The sequence below is a fragment of the Xiphophorus maculatus genome, chromosome 17, assembly GCF_002775205.1.
Source record: "Xiphophorus maculatus strain JP 163 A chromosome 17, X_maculatus-5.0-male, whole genome shotgun sequence".
NCBI classification, from domain to species: domain Eukaryota; kingdom Metazoa; phylum Chordata; class Actinopteri; order Cyprinodontiformes; family Poeciliidae; genus Xiphophorus; species Xiphophorus maculatus.
In genome coordinates this window covers 71,477-96,492 of record NC_036459.1, presented here as the reverse complement: position 1 = coordinate 96,492, position 25,016 = coordinate 71,477, and the positions used below count along the sequence as shown (strand labels likewise).

Below are 25,016 nucleotides of genomic sequence, written 5' to 3'. Positions count from 1 at the left end.
TTGTGACTGGTGGTGACAGTCTCAGTGTCTTATATCAGGATGTCTGATATCAAGACAGATATTCTTTATGTCTGTTGGTGGTTCCGACTCAGACTGCCTGTAGCGAACCAAACCGGGCTTTTAGCAGAATGATGAAGCCGAAACATTTCTGAGTTTAGAGGTGAGGCAGGTTTTGTCCCGCTGTTGCAGGACGATTGTGAAAATAGAAATAGAAACAGTTTTTCTAACATCAGACCTACGTTTTTATTCACAAACCCATTTATGAAAAATATTCTTGCCCATAATTTGATAGTTAGAGGAACAGATCCTCCTCCTCCTCCTCCTCCTCCTCCTCCTCCTCCTCCTCCTCACCTCTGAACAACATGGAGGCTCTGAGAGTCATTATCAGACTGAGGGCAGCCAGACTAGTTTATTTTTACTAAATTATTATATTTAGCTAAATGTTATTGCTGAGGGGCTCAAACAGGCCTTCTGACAAACAGATTAAAAATACAAATAATAAGAAAAATTTTTGAAAAAAAAACAAAGTCCAAAAGGTCACTAGGGGCATCAAGGATAAAAGGGGCAGGGGCTCAAGCCCCCTTCGCGCCCCCCCTCTGCACGTGCCTGGAACAAGCAGCTGTTTTTTGTAGAACCACGAGACCCAACAAACCCGAACCAGAACCCCGACGGTACCACTGAAACCCATCTGACCCGCTGCTGAACCTCAGACGGTTTTGGACCGGTACCGGACCCTGACGAGTTCTGTCTGTTTCTGCTCTGAGGACGTGGCAGCTCCTCCCCCCTCTTCCCCCGATTCTCCTTCTGACGCTGCAGACCAATCAGATGAGGAGAGCGGCTGCAGCCGGGCTGTGATTGGCCAGAAGTTGGGCCGTCTGTGTGACAGGAGAAGCTGCGCGGATCAGAACCAGAGGAGAGCCGGACGGCGGCAGCAGCGTCAGGTGAGTCTGCGGAGCCTCACCTGGGCTCGCTTCCTGTTTGACCATAAAAGGTCAGGATGAGGTCAGGATGAGGTCAGCCTGATCAAGAGCGGAGCTGCAGACCGGCTAGAAAACTACTGCTAGATGCTGGAAGAGACTCCTAGAGGAGATCAGCATAGATATCTATGGCGGTCACATCTATAGTTTTTAGATCTGTGGTGGTGAGATCTATAGTTTTTAGATCTGTGGTGGTGACATCTATAGTTTTTAGATCCGTGGTGGTCACATCTATAGTTTTTAGATCCGTGGTGGTCACATCTATAGTTTTTAGATCTGTGGTGGTGAGATCTATAGTTTTTAGATCTGTGGTGGTCACATCTATAGTTTTTAGATCTGTGGTGGTCACATCTATAGTTTTTAGATCCGTGGTGGTCACATCTATAGTTTTTAGATCTGTGGTGGTGACATCTATAGTTTTTAGATCCGTGGTGGTCACATCTATAGTTTTTAGATCTGTGGTGGTCACATCTATAGTTTTTAGATCCGTGGTGGTCACATCTATAGTTTTTAGATCTATAATGGTCACATCTATAGTTTTTAGATCTGTGGTGGTCACATCTATAGTTTTTAGATCTATGATGGTCACATCTATAGTTTTTAGATCTGTGGTGGTGAGATCTATAGTTTTTAGATCCGTGGTGGTGAGATCTATAGTTTTTAGATCTGTGGTGGTCACATCTATAGTTTTTAGATCTGTGGTGGTCACATCTATAGTTTTTAGATCTGTGGTGGTCACATCTATAGTTTTTAGATCTGTGGTGGTCACATCTATAGTTTTTAGATCTATGATGGTCACATCTATAGTTTTTAGATCTGTGGTGGTGAGATCTATAGTTTTTAGATCTGTGGTGGTGAGATCTATAGTTTTTAGATCTGTGGTGGTCACATCTATAGTTTTTAGATCTGTGGTGGTGAGATCTATAGTTTTTAGATCTGTGGTGGTCACATCTATAGTTTTTAGATCTGTGGTGGTGACATCTATAGTTTTTAGATCCGTGGTGGTCACATCTATAGTTTTTAGATCTGTGGTGGTGAGATCTATAGTTTTTAGATCTATGGTGGTCACATCTATAGTTTTTAGATCTGTGGTGGTGAGATCTATAGTTTTTAGATCTGTGGTGGTCACATCTATAGTTTTTAGATCTGTGGTGGTGACATCTATAGTTTTTAGATCCGTGGTGGTCACATCTATAGTTTTTAGATCTGTGGTGGTGAGATCTATAGTTTTTAGATCTATGGTGGTCACATCTATAGTTTTTAGATCCGTGGTGGTCACATCTATAGTTTTTAGATCTATAATGGTCACATCTATAGTTTTTAGATCTGTGGTGGTCACATCTATAGTTTTTAGATCTATGATAGTCACATCTATAGTTTTTAGATCTGTGGTGGTGAGATCTATAGTTTTTAGATCCGTGGTGGTCACATCTATAGTTTTTAGATCTGTGGTGGTCACATCTATAGTTTTTAGATCTGTGGTGGTGAGATCTATAGTTTTTAGATCCGTGGTGGTCACATCTATAGTTTTTAGATCTGTGGTGGTCACATCTATAGTTTTTAGATCTGTGGTGGTCACATCTATAGTTTTTAGATCCGTGGTGGTCACATCTATAGTTTTTAGATCCGTGGTGGTCACATCTATAGTTTTTAGATCTGTGGTGGTCACATCTATAGTTTTTAGATCTGTGGTGGTGAGATCTATAGTTTTTAGATCTATGGTGGTCACATCTATAGTTTTTAGATCTGTGGTGGTCACATCTATAGTTTTTAGATCTATGGTGGTCACATCTATAGTTTTTAGATCTGTGGTGGTGAGATCTATAGTTTTTAGATCTGTGGTGGTCACATCTATAGTTTTTAGATCTGTGGTGGTCACATCTATAGTTTTTAGATCTGTGGTGGTGAGATCTATAGTTTTTAGATCTGTGGTGGTCACATCTATAGTTTTTAGATCTGTGGTGGTCACATCTATAGTTTTTAGATCTATGATGGTCACATCTATAGTTTTTAGATCTGTGGTGGTCACATCTATAGTTTTTAGATCTGTGGTGGTGAGATCTATAGTTTTTAGATCTATGGTGGTGACATCTATAGTTTTTAGATCTGTGGTGGTCACATCTATAGTTTTTAGATCTGTGGTGGTGAGATCAATAGTTTTTAGATCCGTGGTGGTCACATCTATAGTTTTTAGATCTATGGTCGTGAGATCTATAGTTTTTAGATCTATGGTTTTTAGATCCGTGGTGGTCACATCTATAGTTTTTAGATCTTTGGCGGTGAGATCTATAGTTTTTAGATCTATAGTTTTTAGATCCGTGGTGGTCACATCTATAGTTTTTAGATCCGTGGTGGTCACATCTATAGTTTTTAGATCTTTGGCGGTGAGATCTATAGTTTTTAGATCTATAGTTTTTAGATCCGTGGTGGTCACATCTATAGTTTTTAGATCTATGGTGGTCACATCTATAGTTTTTAGATCTGTGGTGGTCACATCTATAGTTTTTAGATCTGTGGTGGTCACATCTATAGTTTTTAGATCTGTGGTGGTGAGATCTATAGTTTTTAGATCTGTGGTGGTGAGATCTATAGTTTTTAGATCTGTGGTGGTCACATCTATAGTTTTTAGATCTGTGGTGGTGACATCTATAGTTTTTAGATCCGTGGTGGTCACATCTATAGTTTTTAGATCTGTGGTGGTGAGATCTATAGTTTTTAGATCTATGGTGGTCACATCTATAGTTTTTAGATCTGTGGTGGTGAGATCTATAGTTTTTAGATCTGTGGTGGTCACATCTATAGTTTTTAGATCTGTGGTGGTGACATCTATAGTTTTTAGATCCGTGGTGGTCACATCTATAGTTTTTAGATCTGTGGTGGTGAGATCTATAGTTTTTAGATCTATGGTGGTCACATCTATAGTTTTTAGATCCGTGGTGGTCACATCTATAGTTTTTAGATCTATAATGGTCACATCTATAGTTTTTAGATCTGTGGTGGTCACATCTATAGTTTTTAGATCTATGATGGTCACATCTATAGTTTTTAGATCTGTGGTGGTGAGATCTATAGTTTTTAGATCCGTGGTGGTCACATCTATAGTTTTTAGATCTGTGGTGGTCACATCTATAGTTTTTAGATCTGTGGTGGTGAGATCTATAGTTTTTAGATCCGTGGTGGTCACATCTATAGTTTTTAGATCTGTGGTGGTCACATCTATAGTTTTTAGATCTGTGGTGGTCACATCTATAGTTTTTAGATCCGTGGTGGTCACATCTATAGTTTTTAGATCTATGATGGTCACATCTATAGTTTTTAGATCTGTGGTGGTGAGATCTATAGTTTTTAGATCTATGGTGGTCACATCTATAGTTTTTAGATCTGTGGTGGTCACATCTATAGTTTTTAGATCTATGGTGGTCACATCTATAGTTTTTAGATCTGTGGTGGTGAGATCTATAGTTTTTAGATCTGTGGTGGTCACATCTATAGTTTTTAGATCTGTGGTGGTCACATCTATAGTTTTTAGATCTGTGGTGGTGAGATCTATAGTTTTTAGATCTGTGGTGGTCACATCTATAGTTTTTAGATCTGTGGTGGTCACATCTATAGTTTTTAGATCTATGATGGTCACATCTATAGTTTTTAGATCTGTGGTGGTCACATCTATAGTTTTTAGATCTGTGGTGGTGAGATCTATAGTTTTTAGATCTATGGTGGTGACATCTATAGTTTTTAGATCTGTGGTGGTCACATCTATAGTTTTTAGATCTGTGGTGGTGAGATCAATAGTTTTTAGATCCGTGGTGGTCACATCTATAGTTTTTAGATCTATGGTCGTGAGATCTATAGTTTTTAGATCTATGGTTTTTAGATCCGTGGTGGTCACATCTATAGTTTTTAGATCTTTGGCGGTGAGATCTATAGTTTTTAGATCTATAGTTTTTAGATCCGTGGTGGTCACATCTATAGTTTTTAGATCCGTGGTGGTCACATCTATAGTTTTTAGATCTTTGGCGGTGAGATCTATAGTTTTTAGATCTATAGTTTTTAGATCCGTGGTGGTCACATCTATAGTTTTTAGATCTATGGTGGTCACATCTATAGTTTTTAGATCTGTGGTGGTCACATCTATAGTTTTTAGATCTGTGGTGGTCACATCTATAGTTTTTAGATCTGTGGTGGTCACATCTATAGTTTTTAGATCTGTGGTGGTGAGATCTATAGTTTTTAGATCTGTGGTGGTCACATCTATAGTTTTTAGATCTGTGGTGGTCACATCTATAGTTTTTAGATCTATGATGGTCACATCTATAGTTTTTAGATCTGTGGTGGTCACATCTATAGTTTTTAGATCTGTGGTGGTGAGATCTATAGTTTTTAGATCTATGGTGGTGACATCTATAGTTTTTAGATCTGTGGTGGTCACATCTATAGTTTTTAGATCTGTGGTGGTGAGATCAATAGTTTTTAGATCCGTGGTGGTCACATCTATAGTTTTTAGATCTATGGTCGTGAGATCTATAGTTTTTAGATCTATGGTTTTTAGATCCGTGGTGGTCACATCTATAGTTTTTAGATCTTTGGCGGTGAGATCTATAGTTTTTAGATCTATAGTTTTTAGATCCGTGGTGGTCACATCTATAGTTTTTAGATCTGTGGTGGTCACATCTATAGTTTTTAGATCTGTGGTGGTGAGATCTATAGTTTTTAGATCTGTGGTGGTCACATCTATAGTTTTTAGATCTATGTGTCTGTCTCTGCGTCAGTCTGACAGGATGATCCGCTCAGCGTTGATCTGCTGGCTCCTCCTGGTTGCCAGGGGCAACGGGAAGCCCACGGAGCGGCGGCCTCGGGTCCATCAGGAGGAGCCACTCAGCACACTGCAACATGATGACAAGCAGAACTTTGACTACGACCACGAGGCGTTCCTCGGGCAAGACGAGGCCAAGGCCTTCGACCGCCTGTCGCCTGACGAGAGCAAGCGCAGACTCAGGTCAGTCCGGAGGTTTTCCTTCTCACTAACTTTCCCAGGCTCAGTCCCAGCAGCTGATCTGTCATGGAGGTGTCCTGAGGTTGGCTGCAGCTGGGTGTGGGTTCTCCTTCCTTACCTCAGGTCACCACCAAAGTATCTCTGGATGTTTGCTGTCCTGGTTTCTAACAGCTTAAGGTAAAAGACAAAAACATGGCTGACAATTTGTCGACAATTTTTTTAAAAACTGGAATTCATCTGTATCTTTTTAAAAGGAGTCACATAAATGCAAATTTCACCCCAGTTGGAAAATCAAATTTGAGCCATTTCTGTATTGTGATCAGGGCCGCACAAAATCACTTTGAGGCCCACATATGGTCCCTGAGCCGCACTTTGGACACGCCTGGTTTCAACGATCCAAGCCCAGACCATGATACTACTCCCACCTGGGAGCTGGGCCGTTCCTCCAGGTTCCCTGAGGAAATTTGGGAACCCCTCCCAGTCCTCCCAGTCCTCCCAGACTTTGTTTCCAGAGCCTCTAATGGAGGCTGAAACCGACCCAACCGCCCGATTCAAAGGACACCTGTTTAGTTTCAGCAGAAACACTGAAAGGTGGTGAAATAAAACCAGTTCAGCCACATGTTTCCTGAAGATTTCCCAGCAGAGAAACTGGAAATGTGCTGGATGGTACTTCCTGATTCCCAGCCAATCAGTAGCTTGAGCTCTGCTCCCTGTTTGTCTTGCAGCATCATCGTGGATCGGATTGACAGCAACAAGGACAACTTTGTCTCGGAGGACGAGCTGAGGCTCTGGATCGAGGCCGTCCAAAGCCAGCACATGTTTGAGGACGTTGAGCGCCAGTGGAGCGAGTTTGACCTGAACCGGGACGGCCTGATCAGCTGGGACGAATACAGGAACGTCACGTATGGCAGCTACCTGGGTAAGCAACCGCAGATCAGACCCAGTCCATGAAACACGTTGGGACCGACTGCTCTGACCTTGAACAACCTCTTCCAGACGGCCCTCTGACACAGATGGAGTACAACTACACCCACATGATGGCGAGGGACGAGAGGCGCTTCAAGGTGGCCAACAGGGACGGAGACCTGAGTGCAGACCGGCAGGAGTTCATGGCCTTCCTCCACCCAGAGAACCATGAGTACATGAAGCATGTGGTGGTGCAGGTAGGGGCAGCACCAGGACAAGATGCAGCGCTCAGGGGACTATCCTCAGCGTAACCTGTCTCTCTGCTGCCACAGGAAACCATGGAGGACATAGACAAGAATGGAGATGGCTTCATTGACCTCAAGGAGTACATCGGTAAAGAATCTGCAGACAGGCTCAGAGCTGACCTTCATACTGACCTTTTCCAGTCGGGGTCATGTGACTACTGGAGCTCTAACCCATCCTGGTCCACTGATCTGAGGAGAAACGTCAGATCAGTGGTTCTGGGTCCCCCTGGAGGTCTGATGGCAAATCCAGAACCATCAGAAATCTCAGTGAGGAGCAGCTCCTCCAACCAGGATCCTGATACCCTCCATCAAAATGGTCCTCTGGTCCTCTGGTCCACTGGTCCACTGGTCCTCTGGTCTTCTCCTCTGGTCCTCTGGTTTTCTCCTCCGGTCCTCTGGTCCTCTGGTCCACTGGTCCACTGGTCCACTGGTCCACTCCTCCTCTGGTCCACTGGTCCACTGGATACTGCATTCATATTCCTACTTTGCTTCATGTTTGTTTCTGTGTTTCCTTGTTCTGGAATCTCCTGGCAGTAGCTCCAGAGATCCGTTCGTCTCTGATCCTCTTCCCTTACCTTTCATGTTGCCAGGTGACATGTTCACCGCAGAGAACGGATTGGAGGAACCGGAGTGGGTCGCCTCGGAGCGTCAGCAGTTCTCAGAGTTCAGAGACAAGAACCAGGACGGGAAGATGGACCGGGAGGAAACTCTGGACTGGATCCTACCGGCAGACTACGATCATGCCGTCGCCGAGGCCAAGCACCTGCTGTATGAGTCCGACTCCAACAAGGTGGGTGCGAGTCCATCTGGTGCCGGCATCGGGCCCGGTTCTGTTTGACCGTCGTCTGTCTGTGTCCAGGACGGGAGACTGACCAAGGAGGAAATTCTCAACAAGTTCGACCTGTTTGTGGGAAGCCAGGTGACGAACTACGGCGAGGCTTTGCTGCGACACGATGAGTTCTAGAAACACCCCGAGTCCATCGTTAATTTATTACTGACCTGTAGAGGAGAGAAGTTCTGCTCCTGGTTCTGATCTGGTCTGCCTGGCAGATGTTTGTCTGAGGAAGACCTGAAGGATTATTCCACTCTAAGTCTGGTTCTGCTCCACAAACCAAAAGAACGTACAACTCCCTCAGTTCAAAGGTACCGCTCCATGGTCCACTCAAAGACCAGCCCACATCATCACCCCTCCACCATCGTGCCTTACAGTTGGGCTGAAAATCTCTGTCCAAACAACCAGCTAGGCATCATGGGATTACCTGAGGTGGAGCTTGTTAGGTTCTGACCTCTGACCCCATTAATTAATTAACTAGCAGTTACTTGCCCTCCTGCCCTCCATGTGTCACCACTCACGGTCTGACCTTTAACCTTTGAACTGAAGGAGACTGTCAATGCTCAGATGTTGGATCTGGATGGAAGCGGTCGGGTTCATACAGAACTGCCACACCTCAAACGGCCACCAGAGGGCAGCAGAGGACAGGTCAGCAGAAGATAACAGCCAGTCTGGGTTGGACCCCTGCCCTGGTACAGCCAGGTCCTCGGTGCTCTGCCCCCTGGTGGCTGTTGTAGCTCTTCTTGGTTTTACATCAACCCGGTTCTGTCGGTGAGCGTTTAACTCTGAGCTGTTCTACAGAACAGTTTCTCTGGTTTGGACCCGCCTCCATCTGTTCCTACCGCGCCTTCTGTTGCTGACTGTTTTGTTGGTTTGAAGCCACAACTTGTGTTTTTGCAGAATTGAGGACAAGCAGACAATAAATTGAATAAATTTTTATTTTTATTTTATTTTTTTGTTGCTTTTATCTAAACAAATGCATTCTACAATAAAATATCATCTGGTGTCTTTTATATAAACTGTATTTACATGTTGGTTGTTCCTGTGGATCCTCTGAACTCAGATCTTTAAAAGTCCTTTGGGGAAGTCAAATGTCCTTCTGAGTTTTGCTCCAAACATTATGAAGCTGTGGACACCTCAGTCTTTGAAGACACTTCGGACGCTTCCTCCATTTTCTTCCCAAACACCATTTCCATGATGCAGGCATTGAACTGGAAGACAGGGAGCAGGAAGTTATCCTGATGCTTTAGGAGCAGGAAGGAAATGTCTGGAGGGACCAGGCGGTCCTCCTCACCTGTTTGTTCATGAAGGCGTAGATGAGCGGGTTGTAGACGCAGGAGCTCTTGGAGAAGAACGCTGGGATGGTGACGAGCCGGTAGTCTTTGTTGACTTCCTCTGAGTTAGCGTACCAGAGGCCCGTCAGGGCGTAGGGGCCGTAGCAGGTGACGAAGGAGCCCACCATCACGATGATCATCCTGGACACCTCCTTCTCAGCCTTCTGGGTGGAGGCAGACTCTGCCTGCTGCGCCGCAACCTACAGGAAGTTAGGAGAGGCTGCATCAGAACCAGAACCAGCTCTGGTCTCCATTCAGCTCCACTGCCTCATCCTCCCTGAAGTGCTGAGCAGAAGCCTGGACTTCCTGGCCTGAACAAGCAGCGATGTACTCACGGCTCTCAGCGCGCCCAGCAGCTGCGAGTAGGAGAAGATGATGATGGACAGAGGCATGCAGAAGCAGGTGATCAGCAGGAAGTACATGTAGCTGGTGCAGCCGTACTCCTCGTTGTGGGTGTACCAGTCAGGTCCGCAGGAGCAGCCTAGGCCTTCCGGGATGTACCTGCACACAACAGCATCCCGTCAGCCAGAGGAACCGCCAGACCCTGTTCTCTCAGTGGCGGCAGACCTACCTGCTCCAGCCGAAGAAAGGCGGTGAGGCGCAGCCCACCCCCATGCACCAGGTGAAGACCACGGCGGCGGCGGCGTGGGTGCTGCCGAACTTGAAGGCTCCGAACGGCTTACAGATCACCAGATACCTCTCAAAGGAGAGCACGGCGAGCGACCAGGACGTCACCAGACCTGCAGGAAGAACGTCATCATCATCATCAGCGCCTTCACCCACCAGCCCAGACCTCTCACCTGTCGGCCATACCTGCCACGGCGCCCATGGCCGCTTCCAATGCACACAAGGTGTAGCCCAGGAAGTAGTAGCCCCTCAGACTGGCCACGAACACCTGGCTGACAGAGAAGGTGACGAAGATGAAGCCAGCGAAGGAGATGTTGACCAGGATGTAGTTGAGAGGAGCTCGGAGCTTCTTGTACTTGGCCGTGGCCAGGAGGACCAGCAGGTTCAGCGGCGTTCCTGCAAAGAACACGAAGCCCATGAAGAGCGCCTGCAGGTGAAAGGTCCACGCCGGGGCCAGGTAGTGCTGGGACCCCTCGAAGGGGTCCACCTTGGAGATGTTCTCGTACAGGTGAAAATGTTTCCCCATCTTTAAACTGAGTTCCTCCGACCTCAGCGAGCGTCTTCAGCCTCTTTATATACACCCATAAACCACTTACAGCAAAGATAATCCGGCCGGCTTTTCCCAAACTTTACGGATTAAATCCTTCTGACGCTTTAATCTTCTTACGGAGAAGAAACAATGAAAACAGACTCGCATCACACAACTCATCCCGGTCAAACAGGAAGTTCGTTTTCAGACCCAGTTTGGTTTTACAGGTTGAATCTGAGATCCTCCTCATGAAAACTTCAACTAGTCCGATATTTTCTGGAGAAACAACGTTTTATTTGAAATGACTGGGACAATCGGCAGCGGAAGAGGTTTGACTTCCGGGATTATCAATCTGTTCAACAAGCACACTGACCTCCAGATTAACACGTCATAACGGGTTTCTCCAGGATCCACGCTAATCACGCGCTTTTCATCAACACGTCTCTTATTTAACTGGATTGTTATTGAAATGACATGAATTATTTTTGATCAACAGTTTTTCTTAATTCGCTTCCAATTAAAAACGATTTTCTTCTTATGGGGAAACCACAGAAGAAATGCTTGTTATACCTGTGAGTTATTATTGAAGAAGTATTTTGTGCTTCCAGTGTTTCTGCTTGGACTGTAAAATGCTGCGCATCGAGCAGTAAACTGATGAAGAGGATCAGTGATGAAGAGCAGCTGGCCGGCCGGTAAAACCCAATAAGAACCTTTACTTTTCCGTGACTTCAGGTCTAATCCGGATGTTAAGACGTACCTGAGCGGGTCATCCACCGTAATCCGGCCCAATCCCGCAAACAAAGAGCTTAGACTCTAATGACTCCACAGCTCCTGGTTCTCCTCCTCCTGCTGCTCCTGCTGCTGCTCCACTCCGAGCAGGAGGTCAGCAGGATGCGGAGCGGCAGCGCAACTCCGGCAACTCTGCCTCTTCATCACTTCATCTTCCTCATGAGGAAGTCTGCTGCTGGTTCTCCTCCAGGTTCTCCTTCGGAGCCGAGGCTGTATCGTAACCAGGCTGTGAACGGTCGAGCATGGGTATGATACGACCTCAGTTCGCTGGAGCCTCTCTGCGGTGGTTCAGGTCTCAGGTGTTCAGGTATGATCAGGTGTTTCGCGGTTTGTTTCTCTGCAGCTGATTGATGTTGAAGTGCGGTAATAAAATGTGAATAAAGCCTCTCTGTGTGATTCTGGAGGAGTTTTGTTTTGAATGTTTGCAGTTGCTCCTTAACTTAGGATGAATGTTGAATGATGAAGCTGCGTTGCTTTAAGGGACTCCGTCCCTCCGCAGCATCAGGGACTTTCCACCTGACAGGTCATGACCTGGAGGACCGAGTCTCTGTGGGGTTAGGGTTTCTCACAGGAGCCGTGAAAACCCAGAGATCCTGGCAGCGGTTCGAGTGGAAACCCGCACCTGAATTTCTAGAAACTGCAGAGAAACGGGAGATTAAACAATCCGGAAACCGGATCAGAAACTGAATCAGGATCTGGATCTGGATCTGGATCAGGATCAGGATCAGGATCAGGATCAGGTAGGTTATCATCCTGGATGCTGCAGAGACCGGAACCGATCTGAACCCGAGAGGTTTGAGCTGCTGCTCATATCTTGATGGATCAATATTATTACTAATAATAATTCATTAATATTACTACTACTAAATAATAATAATAATAATAATAATAATAATAATAATAATAATTTCATCCTCTGTATGAGGGATTGCTGTAAAGACACAACGCCAATGATTGTCGCCCCCTGCTGTTCAGGAGGAGTGATGCTGTTGGTTAATACAGGTGCTCAGGTCCAGTCGTCCAGAGCCATCCTGCATCCTGACTCCAGCAGGCCAGATGGGCTCAGACAGGCCAGGTAACGAGCCGATCGTCCGATTCAGCTGAGTTGGAGTAGGAAGGGCTCTGGATTGGACCTGAACCCACCTGAACCCAGCTGAACCCAGCTGAACCCAGCTGCTCTACTGGGTTTCATAGACAGAAACTTTTTTGATCTACTTTGAATAATTAATTGAGCATCAAGATAACAAGGAAGGGCTGGGCTGGTCATAAAATTGGACTATCATGAACAAGTAGATTATTTCAGTAATTCCATTCAGAAAGTGAAACTTATTTTCATATTTATATTCATTCAGTCACACAGATTGATATATTTCATTTCTTTTGGTGTTGAAATAACTGCCAACTAATGAAAATCGCAAATTTGATATCAGAAAATTCGAATATTTTTTAAAGGTTCAATACTGAAAGCAGTTGTTGCTCCACACTAATCAGATCATTTATTCAAACACCTGCAAACGGTTTTAAATGGCCTCTCAGTCCAGTTCTGAATGGAGATGACTGACCTGACATTTGTCCAAAAGATGACCTCTGACACCTTGAACAAGAGGACAAGACACAGCTAGTTTCTTTAGGTCATTGCTAAAGAGACTGGCTGTTCAGAGGTCAGAGTTCAAACACATTCATAGAGGGAAAGGGAAGGAAACCATGAGGTGGAAATAAATTGACAATCAGCAAAACCTCCTGGAGAGGATCAGGAAACAAACCCTTTAAAATATCAGGGAGATTCAGAGAGAGACGGACGGACAGACCTGGTTGCAGCTGTGGTATTCCTCACGTCAGACCTGAACCAGACACAAACGTCTCACCTGGACTGAACACAAACTGCTCTGTTCTCTGGTTAAAATGAATTTTTATTTCCCCTCAGAGTCTGGAGGAAGAGCAGAGCAGCAGAATCCATGTTGCTTGAGGTCTAGTCAAAGTTTCCACAGTCAGTGATGGTTTGGTGCCATGTCGTCTGCTGCTGTTGGTCCACTGTGATTTGTGAGCTCAAAGGTCAATGCACCTACCAGGACTTCCTGCTGCAGACCAACTTTATGGAGATGCAGATTTAATTTTCCAGCAGGACTTTACTCCAGAACACAGAGTCCAGAACCCGGTTTAAGGTCCGTGGTGCCAACTGGTGATGCACCAGACCGACGTTTCATTAGAACTAAAGGCCACAAGCAGAGCAACCTGGACTCTGATAACACCTGAGCAGCGCTGCAGGCTGACGGATGCCGCAGGCCGTAAACCAGGCAGAAGGAAGAACTCAGCACTGAGAGCTGAACATGATCACACCTTTCTATTGGCCAACATTTCTAAAAAAATCATTTTTTAAAATTGGTCTTAAATAATATTCTAATTTTCTGAGATACTGAATTTGGGGTTTTCATTAATTGAGTTCTAATCATCAACATTAAAACAAATAAACATTTGAAATATATGAGTCTGTGTGAATTAATAGATATGATATTGAATGGAATTACTGTACTGACATAAATAAACCTTTTTCATGATATTTCATGATGTTCTAATTTTATGACCAGCAGCTGTACATATATTAGAACTGAAATATTTTTTGGGGAAAATGCTTTGAAATGAGATTTGTTGTGAATTGGTACTATAGAAATAAATTCAATTCAAAACAGAGTTAAATTATTTATGAACAACAAGAACAACAAGAACAATAACAATAACAATAATAATAATAATAATAATAATAATAATAATAATAATAATAATAATAATAATAATAATAATAATAATAATAATAATAGGCTCCCAGCACCTCCCTGCTTTAGTCCTTCTGAATTCCAGTTGGGGCCTCTGAGTGGGATCTTCTCCTCTTCCTCTTCCTCTTTCCTGCACTGGAATATGGTGATGAGGTGGGTGGACTTATTCTCTCACTAAAATGAATTAATAATTATGTTTATGTAACAACTAAAAACAACTTCAACCGCTGATCATGCTGAAGAATAATTAAACACATAGACAAATGTGTTTACACACACACACACACACACACACGCACACACACACACACACACACACACACACACACACACACACACACATATATATATATATATATATATATATATATATATATATATATATATATATGTGTGTGTGTGTGTGTGTGTGTGTATAATTAATATTATTATATATTATAATATAATATTTATGTATATACATGTGTGTGTTTGTTTAATATATATTTTTCTTTTTACAGGAAATAAAAACACTGAGGTTTTTTTCTATGCTTATTATTTAAATGCCTTCATTCTGATTAAAGCAGAACAGAAGTCAGATTGCCTGTTTGCGCACAAACTTGGCGAATGAAACTGATTCTGGTTCCGATTCTGGTCTTCATTGAACTCGTCTCCTGTCTCGCAGAGAGGAACAAATACTTTGGTCGTGTTTCCAGTCGGAACAGGATTCAGGCTGTCCCCGGAAGAGCCTGTGTGAGATGGCGGTCGGTACTCGGACCGTTTGGTAGTTTTTGGGTTTTTTAGCTCTTCAGCCGAACCGAACCGTCTGCCTTACGGGAGCCTGAGTTGAGGCCGCTATGGAGGGGGGTAAACCGAGCCTGACGCTGGTCTACCAGGCGGTCCAGGCCCTGTACCACGACCCGGATCCGTCCGGGAAGGAACGAGCCTCGCTGTGGCTCGGAGAGTTGCAGAGATCGGTGAGAGCCCTGGGGAATGGTTCCGTTTGGGTCTGGCGAGGGTTTGGTTCGGGTTTAATGGGTTACCTGAGGGGGAAGCGGACAGGTGTGGCAAGCTGCGCAGTCTCAGAGGAGCTCCTGTTCCTGTTAGCATGGTGGCTAAGCTAACGGAATGAATGGATCAAAACAGAAAGAGAACCGGTCATTTTTTCACTTTATCCGGCATTTAAAGGGCGAAACTTAAATCAGATCAGTTCAATAAATAACTAATAATCAGTTTTATGATTAAAATGTTTGATTCTATGCGGAAGCAGCAGATTAATTCCCAGCAGGCCTGGTGCTGCTGTGACTGACAGCTCAGCCAGACTCCAGCCAGAATCGGCAGGATTTACCTGAAAGTGCTTCCGGATCACCTGTAGAAGGTCTGAGACCAGATCCAGAGATTCGGGGGAGAAAGTGGGTCAGGGTGCTTGAACTCGGCTCGGCATTCAGAACGGTTTCCTTAGTAATAGTGTCTGTAGTTGAAGGTGAAGCCTGCTGTCATGGTTCCCCTGTAGACCCGGTCCAGGAGGAAACGTCCTGCTGATCATGAAAGTGTTCAGGAAAACTCTAGAAGTTAAAAGTCTTTAGCTCCATTTCTGCTGCTCTCTCACGTCCTGGAGAACAGCTCCAGATTCTCCTTTGCATTCAAAATGTGTCAGGTCTGACCTCCTGACCTGGGGAGGAGGTCGGGGTCACAGAGGACTTCTGTAGCAGATCAGCCTCGACCCGGTTCTGATGGACCATCTGGCCCGGTTCTGTTCTGCTAAACAATGAACAGCTGGGCCGGTCCATGCTTAAGCCCCGACCCCTGCGGCTCAGTGACGTAACTTCCTGTCCTGTGCAGATGTTTGCCTGGGAGATCTCGGACCAGCTGCTGCAGCTGAAGCAGGACGTGGAGTCGTGTTACTTCGCTGCTCAGACCATGAAGATGAAGATCCAGACTTCCTTCTACGAGCTTCCTCCAGAGACCCACAATGCACTGCGGGACTCCCTGCTGACCCACATCCAGAACCTCAAAGACCTGTCGCCCATCATCGTCACTCAGGTAAGCCCCGCCCACAGGAGGGCGGAGCCGCTGACACGGAGAGTAGTAGGAGAAAGCAGCAGGTTGGTTATTAAGGCTTTCTATGTGACAATCTGGGATTATAATCTGGATTTTCAGGAAGCTGTGAATCCAAACAGCAGAAATCTGATCTGGTTCTGGTTGGCATCAGAACTCTGCTGCAGTGTTTTGGATCAGCTGAAGGATTTTAAGTGAAGAGTTCAGCCTGAGGCAACAGATCGATGGATTAGGTTATAGATTATCAGGAAGTTTATCATTTATGCAAGATTCGAGAGATTAAAGGAGGAAACCAACTTGTTTCCTGTGGGATTAAATGACATCCTGGTTAAAAGCTTTGTCACTGGAGGATCATTTGATCCCGATCAATAATCAACTGATCAAGTTCTGATCCAAAAACAAAAACTTCTGTCATTAAGGACTTAACGTCCTGTAATCGTCTGGATTACAGAGGAATCTGAGCATCATCAGTTTGTGATGTGGTTTCCTGTAGCAGTCTGTGTTACGGCGCCTCTGACTGAAGCCTGATGGGAGGACGGCACCATTTCAGGATTTGATGTAAAATCGATTCTCTGTGACATTATTTCAAATGTTCAGGTTTATCAGTGGTTCTGGTCAGCCCGGTTCTGACTCAGTCCTGGCCCAGTCTAGGCCCGGTTACGGCCCAGGTCTGACCCGGTCCTGTCTTGCAGCTGGCCCTGGCCATCGCTGACCTCGCTCTGCAGATGGCGTCCTGGAAGGGCTGCGTTCACACGCTCATAGAGAAGTAGGAACGCTCGCCGTCTCGCCGCTCTGTGTTTGTGCCGCCCGGCCGACCTTTGACCCAGCCATGTGGCTCCGCCCCCTCAGGTACAACGAGGACGCGGGCTCCATGCCGTTCCTCATTGAGATCCTGACGGTCCTGCCGGAGGAAGTTCACAGCCGGTCGCTGCGGATCGGCGCCAACCGCCGCACCGAGATCATCGAGGACCTGGCCTTCTACTCCAACACCGTGATCGCCCTGCTGGTAGGGACACACGTCCTCTGGCTGTCCAGTCACTAGGGGGCGCCTGATCTGTCTCTGCCGGTACCTCTGTCCTCCACGTGTCTCCCTAATGTCCCTGTCCCCCTGGCCCACCCCGTCCCCAGACGTCCTGCGTGGAGAAGGCAGGCGGCGATGAGAAGATGCTCATCAAGGTGTTCCGTTGCCTGGGCAGTTGGTTCAACCTGGGCGTCCTGGACAGCAACTTCATGGCCAGCAACCAGCTGCTGATGGTCCTGTTCCAGATCCTGGTGAGTCCCGGTTCTGGCCCCGGTCCCGGTCCAGGGCCCCAGACTCTAACTGGTTCCGCTCCGTGTCCCAGCAGAGGGACGAGACGTCCACCAACCTGCATGAGGCGGCGTCGGACTGCGTGTGCTCGGCGCTGTACGCCATCGAGAGCGTGGACACCAACGTGGCTCTGGCGCTGCAGCTGTTCCAGGGCGTGCTGACGCTGGAGACGGCCTACCACATGGCCGTGGCCCGCGAGGACCTGGACAAGTAAGGTTCCGGCCGGCCCGGCGGCGGCCCGGGGACCGGTCGCCGCGGTAACGGCCGCTCTGTGTCCACAGGGTGCTGAACTACTGCCGGATCTTCACGGAGCTCTGCGAGACGTTCCTGGAGACGACGGTCAGAACGCCGGGTCAGGGCATGGGCGACCTGAGGACGCTGGAGCTGCTGCTGATCTGCGCCGGACACCCGCAGTACGAGGTACCGGAACCGGACCGGGCCCGGTTAGAGTTACCGGCTAATCCTGATCTGATTCGGGCAGTAAACTCATCAGGGGTCATAGGTCGCCTTCAATTGGCAGGCAGGAAGGCAGACATTGGGTCAGCAGAGGTCAGTAGGTGTCAGCAGGGTGACGCGGCGCTCTGACTATAGACTTTAGTATAACTGATTATAAATCACTCGATAGATTAAAGATCTGCTGATACCAGACCGCTCAGGTCTGCTGGTTCCGGTTCTGGTTCATAGAAACGGCATCCAGCTTCTATGCCCTGCAGATCTGGAACAAACTTTCAGAAAACTGCAAATCTGCTGAAACCCTGAGCTCCTTTAAGTCAGTGGATCTGATGGCTATTCTTCACTTCGCGATGTTTTTACTGAAACGTTCTGAGAAACTGGACCGACTGGGTTCTGGTTCTGGCAGGGTTCTGCAGCCTGAACTAATCCAGGTCAGAACCTGTTGGGGTCTGAAGGAACAGTACCGGTCCAAACTGGCTTATCGACAGAACCTTCTGCGTGGAGGTCCAGTTGGCGTGGTTCTGACCCGGTTCTGTCTGCAGGTTGTGGAGATCTCCTTTAACTTCTGGTACCGCCTGGGTGAACATCTCTACAAGATCAACGACGCCAACCTGCACGGCGTTTTCCGGCCGTACATCCAGCGGCTGCTGCACTGCCTGGCCCGCCACTGCCAGCTCGACCCGGACCACGTAAGGCTCCGGGACCGGCTTGCTCCGACCCGGTTCTGGCCCGGTTCTGACCCAGTTCCGCTTCGCTCCACAGGAGGGAATTCCGGAAGAAACGGACGACTTTGGGGAGTTCAGGATGAGAGTATCGGACCTGGTGAAGGACGTTATCTTCCTGGTCGGCTCCATGGAGTGCTTCTCTCAGGTACCACAGGAACCTCGGCCCGGTTCTGGCCCGGTTTGGCCTCCTGCTGACGGCGCGTTCTGTCTTCCAGCTGTACTCCACCCTGAAGGACGGGAACCCGCCCTGGGAGGTGACGGAGGCCGTCCTCTTCATCATGGCTTCCATCGCCAAGAGCGTCGACCCGTGAGTACCGCTGCCGAGCAGAACCGGGTCAGTACCAGGCCCAGAGCACTGACGCCGCCTGTTTGCAGGGAGAACAACCCGACGGTGGCCGAGGTACTGCAGCAGGTGGTGCTGCTGCCGGAGAGCGTGCACATGGCTGTGCGCTACACCAGCATCGAGCTGGTGGGGGAGATGAGCGAGGTGGTGGACCGGAACCCGCGCTTCCTGGGTAGGTGGACCAGTCCGGGCTCGCCGGCTCCAACCGGCCGACGGTTCTGATCCGGCTCTGTGTTCTGCAGACCCGGTTCTGAACTACCTGATGAAGGGCCTGAGGGAGAAGCCGCTGGCGTCGGCGGCGGCCAAGGCCATCCACAACATCTGCTCGGTCTGCCGCGACCACATGGCCCAGCACTTCCAGGGGCTGCTGGACATCGCCCGCTCCCTCGACTCCTTCGCCCTGTCCACCGAGGCCGCCGTGGGCCTCCTCAAAGGTACCGGGTCAGAACCGGGTCAGAAGGTTCTGACCTTGCTGTAGGAAGAATCTCAGCTACGGCTAAAACCATTAATCAATTATCAAACAATTAATTTAGTCATTGATTAATCGTTAACTGGCTGCAACGTGATGTCACACGTTAAGCCCCGCCCCCGTCTCTCTACTGGAGGAGGGTAGTTGGTTACTGGCACTAGTTGGTTTTAGCTGGCCTAGAACGCTCTAAACCCCACAGGTTTTCAGCGCGATGCTAACTGGGTTCTAGAGAACAGCCAGGGAAACCAGTTCAGGTATGCTAGCTTGACTTTGACAACCATAACATGTAGATGTGCTGCTGGATTCAGTGAGTTTTAAGTTGAGGAAAAAAGGAACCCACTCCCCAAGTCTGACAGATCATCAGTAGATCAGGAGTTTAAGTTAGCCAATTAGCTGATAGCTACCACAGCAGCAGCTAATCCACCACAGCATGTTAATAATCCCAGAATAAACCTCAAACCTAAAAACAGGAACTTGTAAATGGCTGAATATTTTCTTCTTTGTGTATGAAATGTTTGCATGTTTTGACCCTGGTATTATTGCCATTGTTGTTAATTGCTACGGCAACAAGTCTGTGTGTAGTGTAGCCGACACAGAGCGAGAAACAAGAAGATTTTTTTTTTTCTTAACCTTATTAATCCCATAGGGAAACTGAGGTTATCTGTTGCTCACACATTAATTCACATCCACGCAGCATTAAGATCGTACAGCTGGGGACATCCATAAAAGATACAATAATCTAATAAATAAATACATGACCACTAAAGCGAGGTCTAGTAAAAGTGCTTAAATATGTTAAAATACTAGTTACCCCGTCTCCCTCCCTTTCAGCATTATAAAGCCTAACGGCCCGCGGGACAAAGCAGTTTTTAATCCTCTCGGTGGAACAGCCCAGTGAGAGGAACCAGTCCCTGAAGGGGCTCCTCTGGTTGGAGAAAACAGCGTACAGAGGACGGCTGGTGTTCTCCAGGACTAGCCTGGGTTTAGACGGTGTCCCCTGTTCCACCACCGTCCCCACAGACTCCGGGCCCACACCGACCGCGGAGCCAGCTCTGCAGATGAGGCGGCTCAGTCTCTGTGTGTCTCTCTTCCTTGCATTGCCCCCCCAACAAACGATTGCATAGAATATAACAGTAGACACAATGGACTTATAAAACATGTACAGGAGCTTAGAGCACACATTGAAGGAGGCCAATCTCCTCAAAAAGTACATTCTACTCTGTTCTTTTAGTTTTCAGACTAAAAGCAGAGGTCTGCGGGCTTTTTAGAATTTAGTTATTCTTCACCAGTTTTTCTGCGTTATTTTTCCCTCTGCTGTGGCGCTGCGCTGAATTAATAACTGCTACATCTCCAAAAACACATTCATATAAATATTTAGCATTTAGCTCTACTGGCTGTTTTAGCTTCACCTGGTTCACATCAATCTTTGATCAGAAATAATCGGCTGCGTTTCTGATTTTTAGCCAATTGGTTTTTATATTTAAAAGATGAATTATTTAGTGTTTTTCATACGTTTCATTCAGCAGAATGTGACATTTTTTCCAATTAATTTTCAGAATAATAAAACAGAATCGTCCTTTAATGTCCCAAAGCTTCCTGGGCGGGTCCAATAGAACTTTTATTTTGAGCAGCAGAACCTCATGAATCAGCTGGGTTCTGTTCAGGCAGAACCGGGTTGGTTCCGGGGTCTGCGTCTCCTTCTGGAGCCCGGCCCAGTTCCGCTTCTGATGAGCTGAAATCACGTTGCCGTGGCGACGCAGTGATATTGCTTCGTAGTCGGCTCTGAAGGGAATCGGAACCAGCTAGGTTTGAACCCAGAACCTCCAGCAGCTCTGGTTTAGGGACCGATTGGACCTGCCGGTTCTGGCCGGTCCGGCTGTGACTCTGACCATTACCTGTGCAGGTACGGCACTGGTTCTGGCCCGGCTGCCTCTGGAGAAGATCGCGGAGTGCCTCAGCGACCTGTGCGCCGTTCAGGTTCTGGCTTTGAAGAAGGTGAGTGCGCTCCAGGTCGGGCCGGCGCCGCCGAGCCGGAACCGGTCCGACTGGGTTCTGTCCCCGCAGCTGCTGGCGGAGCGGTCCAGGAACGGGAAGTCGGCCGACCCGACGGCGTGGCTGGACCGACTGGCCGTCATCTTCAGGTGAGTGGAGCCGCAGGAAGATTCCTGCCGCTGCCGCAGACAGTGAACGCATCGTCTCGTCCTCAGACACACGAACCCCATCGTGGAGAACGGCCAGACGCACCCGTGCCAGAAGGTGATCCAGGAGGTGAGGCGCCGCTCACCTGGACTTTACCTGTCCCAGCCTGTCCCAACCTGTCCCCCTGTCCCCCCAGATCTGGCCCGTCCTGTCGGAGACGCTCAACGCCCACCAGGCTGATAATCGCATCGTGGAGCGTTGCTGCCGCTGCCTGCGCTTCGCCGTGCGCTGCGTCGGGAAAGGCTCCGCCTCCCTGCTGCAGCCGCTCGTCACTCAGGTGAGTCGCCGTCGGAACGGGGTCTGCGGGTGACCGTTGCCGTGGTGATGCTGACGGGGCGCTCATGTCCTTCAGATGGTGAGCGTCTACCAGGTGTACCCGCACTCCTGCTTCCTGTACCTGGGCAGCATCCTGGTGGACGAGTACGGCATGGAGGAGGGCTGCAGGCAGGGGCTGCTGGACATGCTGCAGGTAAGCCGCCCTCACCCGATCTAGGCCACGCCCCCTGCCGGGCCGATGACCAGCAGCCGCTGTGTGTCCCGCAGGCGCTGTGTATGCCCACCTTCCAGCTGCTGGAGCAGCCCAACAGCCTGAGGAACCACCCGGACACCGTGGACGACCTGTTCAGACTGGCCACCAGGTGAGCTCACCTGGCTTCCTATTGGCTGCACATGTTCACCGTAAACTGCTAAAACATCACAACAGGCCAAAACTCAGAAAACTAGCAACAGATTGAAACAGGAAGCAGCAGAACCAGAGCAGCATCTCAGCGGGTCGGTGAAGGTTCTGAAGCGTCTCAGAGCTTCTCAATGAACTTTTGGACGTATAAATTTACCGTCGCATGATGATCATTAAGACATGGTGGACAGACATCAGAGCGCCGTCCCACTGTCCTCTCTGTCCCCAGGTTCGTCCAGAGGAGTCCCGTCACGTTGCTAGGCAGCAGCATCGTGGTCCACATCATCCAGTGCGCCATCGCCGCCACGTCGCTCGACCACCGGGACGCCAACTGCAGCGTCATGAAGTTCATCCGAGACCTGATCCACACCGGAGTCGGCAACGACGTGAGTCGGAACCAGAACCGGGCCGGAGGCTCCAGGAGGAGCCGGTGGTGCCGTTCACTGGGTTCATCTCTCTCTCTCTCTCTCTCTCTCTCGCCCCCAGCATGAGGAGGACTTTGCGCTGCGGAAGCGTCTGATTGGTCAGGCCATGGAGCAGAACGGCCAGCAGCTCATCAACCAGCTGCTGCACTCCTGCTGCTTCTGTCTGCCGCCGTACACGCTGCCCGACGTGGCCGAGGTCCTCTGGGAGGTCATGCTGTTCGACCGACCTGTGAGTCCTGCCGGTTCTGGTTCCGGTCTGGTTCCGGAGCCGCGGCTCACTCCGCTCCTCTGTTCCAGATGTTCTGCCGCTGGCTGGAGAACGCGCTGAAGGGGTTGCCGAAGCAGACGGCGGGCGGCGCCGTGACCGTCACCCACAAGCAGCTGACCGAGTTCCACAAGCAGGTGACCAGGTGAGTCCGGCGGGTCGGAACCGGGCTGCACCGAGGCTGGGTGATTGATTTCACTTTTAGAAAATCAGAATGTTTTTCCACCAATTGCCTCCTTGGGTTTCAGTGATGTCATGGAGCCCAAGGCGGCCATCTTGTTTGACTTTATGATGGAGTATTAGGGCTAGGCTACGATTTATATTTTCAGTTAAGAGGATAAAATAGGAATATTAAGATGAGGAATGCTCTTGAGTTTATGTAGAAGAAACTGAGCTGCTCACATCAGATGCTTATTTTATGGTTTTATTCATAAATAAAAATGGGAATTCAGAATAAACATTTTCTAACCCTGGGCTGATCATTCAGGAGGTGGACTGAAAGAAAATCCACTGTCAGTTGTAATTTCTTTTTTTTAATCGATATAAAAAAATCAGGTTTTATTTTCATTCACGTCGCCCAGCCTCCGTTCCTCTCATGATGTTAGCTGCTGCTACTTCCTGTTGGTTCTGTGGTTGCCATGCCGACAGCGAACTGAAGAGTTTGTGTTGGATCCCAGTTCATGTTCTGACCCGATCAGCCTCCGGCAAAGGCGTCGGGAAGACTCATCGTGAGGCGTTCAGGGGCCATCAGCTCGTGTTGGGACCGGCCCAGCGGAGGGCGGGGCGCTGCTGGATCAGAACCCGATCTGTACCGGCGGGAGCGGGTCCAGACTTGCCCTGCCCTGAGACCAGAAGGCCTTCATGTGTGTGTTTCTCTTTCAGTGCTGAGGAGTGCAAGCAGGTGTGCTGGGCCATCAGAGAGTTCACCAGGCTGTACCGGTAGCTGCAGCTTCTCATGACACCAGGTACGCACTGGGAATACTGGGAGCCCTTCACCACAGATCAGCTGGTTAGCTTCCTGCTACCTTCTGTAGATTACACACAGTCAGAATCAGAAGGAGCTTGCCCCTTCCAGAACTGACCTGGTACATAACGTGACTCCATAGACCCCCGTTAGCTAGGTAGCGGTTAGCGTTAGCCTGATGAGCCGGCGGTGTTTCCAGGTGGGTTATAGAAAGGGTCCTGAGATCTTTGGTGCTATTTATGAACACTATGTTACTGAATTAAACCAGAATCTCTTTATTGTTTGCAGAACAAAATTTAATTTCAGCCAAACACAAACAAGGGAGACGTTACCTGCTCAAACGTTTATTTATCTCAAGATATTTGCTGTAGAAACAAGAACAAAATACTTAGTTTGTGTTTTTACAGTGTGGTTTCATAGAAAGTGTCCTGGGATGACTGATGAAGAGCTGGAACCGCTCCTCTTCCTCCTCCTCTTCCTCAGGTTAAATCTTTAGTTGACCAACATTCAGAGGTGACGGCAAAAAGCTGCGACTGCAGACGAGGAAGACGGAGGGACTTTGAATGTGAAACGGGACTCTGTGACCCGACGGAGGAGAGACGGACGGAGCCCACCCCCCCCAGCTCACCTGCAGCAGGTGGTTCTGGGTGGGCGGGGTCAGGACCGGTTCCTGCTGGACCCTCGGAGGCGATTAATCAGGACGTGCCTGCTCAACTGTTTTTAAGAGATTTATTTTTGGGACTTTGGTCAAGATGTTTCTGTCCGTGCCAAAAAACAGAGCCAAAAAATTTCCCATGATGCTGTGGGCCGCATGGCGGAACGCTGGAGGATTTGGCGTCACCTTTGACCTTTTATCTTTGGTTTATTTTAGTTGTTTTTCCATGAATGGAAACAGAGAGGACTGTGGGTAATGAGGCGGACTGACACCATGACATCAGTGGTGATGTAGCCTTGCTGTAAACAATAAAACAGCTGAAAACACTCTGCTTCTTCTTCTGTGGTTTTACAAAGAGAGACGCACTGGGACCAGTCTAACCAGTAACACCTGAGCTCAGGTGTTTCTGTAACCTGACCCCACCTGATGAAGG

At 48.0% G+C, this 25,016-nt stretch overlaps 3 protein-coding genes across 3 annotated transcripts; 2 read left to right on the top strand and 1 right to left on the bottom strand.

The window, feature by feature from the left end:
• Positions 1-695: 695 nt before the first annotated feature.
• LOC102228404 (calumenin-A) lies at positions 696-8,950 on the top strand (the record flags this gene model as incomplete). Its single annotated transcript, XM_023350608.1, has 7 exons — positions 696-941; positions 5,747-5,973; positions 6,696-6,889; positions 6,967-7,133; positions 7,209-7,269; positions 7,772-7,971; positions 8,041-8,950. Coding segments are annotated over 7 exons (1,200 nt in total), but the record flags the coding sequence as incomplete, so codon positions are not given.
• opn1sw (opsin 1, short wave sensitive) lies at positions 8,938-10,537 on the bottom strand. The gene is made up of 5 exons (XM_005813730.3): positions 10,161-10,537; positions 9,919-10,087; positions 9,683-9,848; positions 9,308-9,547; positions 8,938-9,224 (listed from the first exon to the last, which is right to left on the bottom strand). Exons 1-5 carry the CDS (start codon positions 10,498-10,500, stop codon positions 9,132-9,134), a joined length of 1,008 nt encoding a protein of 335 aa, XP_005813787.3. The 5' UTR covers positions 10,501-10,537; the 3' UTR covers positions 8,938-9,131.
• A 4,208-nt stretch (positions 10,538-14,745) lies between these two features.
• On the top strand, positions 14,746-24,910 carry tnpo3 (transportin 3). Its single transcript, XM_005813729.3, has 23 exons — positions 14,746-15,019; positions 15,885-16,085; positions 16,793-16,866; positions 16,950-17,106; positions 17,229-17,372; positions 17,444-17,619; positions 17,691-17,829; positions 18,405-18,551; positions 18,625-18,732; positions 18,803-18,894; positions 18,963-19,102; positions 19,173-19,364; positions 21,303-21,394; positions 21,464-21,540; positions 21,607-21,667; positions 21,735-21,875; positions 21,951-22,067; positions 22,142-22,236; positions 22,504-22,660; positions 22,761-22,928; positions 22,997-23,109; positions 23,847-23,929; positions 24,412-24,910. Exons 1-22 carry the CDS (start codon positions 14,900-14,902, stop codon positions 23,905-23,907), a joined length of 2,772 nt encoding a protein of 923 aa, XP_005813786.1. The 5' UTR covers positions 14,746-14,899; the 3' UTR covers positions 23,908-23,929; positions 24,412-24,910.
• The last annotated feature ends 106 nt before the right edge of the window (positions 24,911-25,016 follow it).

Excerpts from the sequence above, each read along its gene's own strand:
- opn1sw (XM_005813730.3), bottom strand. The coding sequence starts at position 10,500 with ATGGGGAAACATTTTCACCTGTACGAGAACATCTCCAAGGTGGACCCC. Across the intron at positions 9,548-9,682 it reads TGCTGGGCGCGCTGAGAGCC|GTTGCGGCGCAGCAGGCAGA; the intron begins GTGAGTACATCG and ends AACTTCCTGTAG. Across the intron at positions 9,225-9,307 it reads ACGCCTTCATGAACAAACAG|TTCAATGCCTGCATCATGGA; the intron begins GTGAGGAGGACC and ends CCTGTCTTCCAG.
- tnpo3 (XM_005813729.3), top strand. The coding sequence starts at position 14,900 with ATGGAGGGGGGTAAACCGAGCCTGACGCTGGTCTACCAGGCGGTCCAG. Across the intron at positions 18,895-18,962 it reads ATCGCCAAGAGCGTCGACCC|GGAGAACAACCCGACGGTGG; the intron begins GTGAGTACCGCT and ends GCCTGTTTGCAG. Across the intron at positions 22,929-22,996 it reads TCATGCTGTTCGACCGACCT|ATGTTCTGCCGCTGGCTGGA; the intron begins GTGAGTCCTGCC and ends CCTCTGTTCCAG.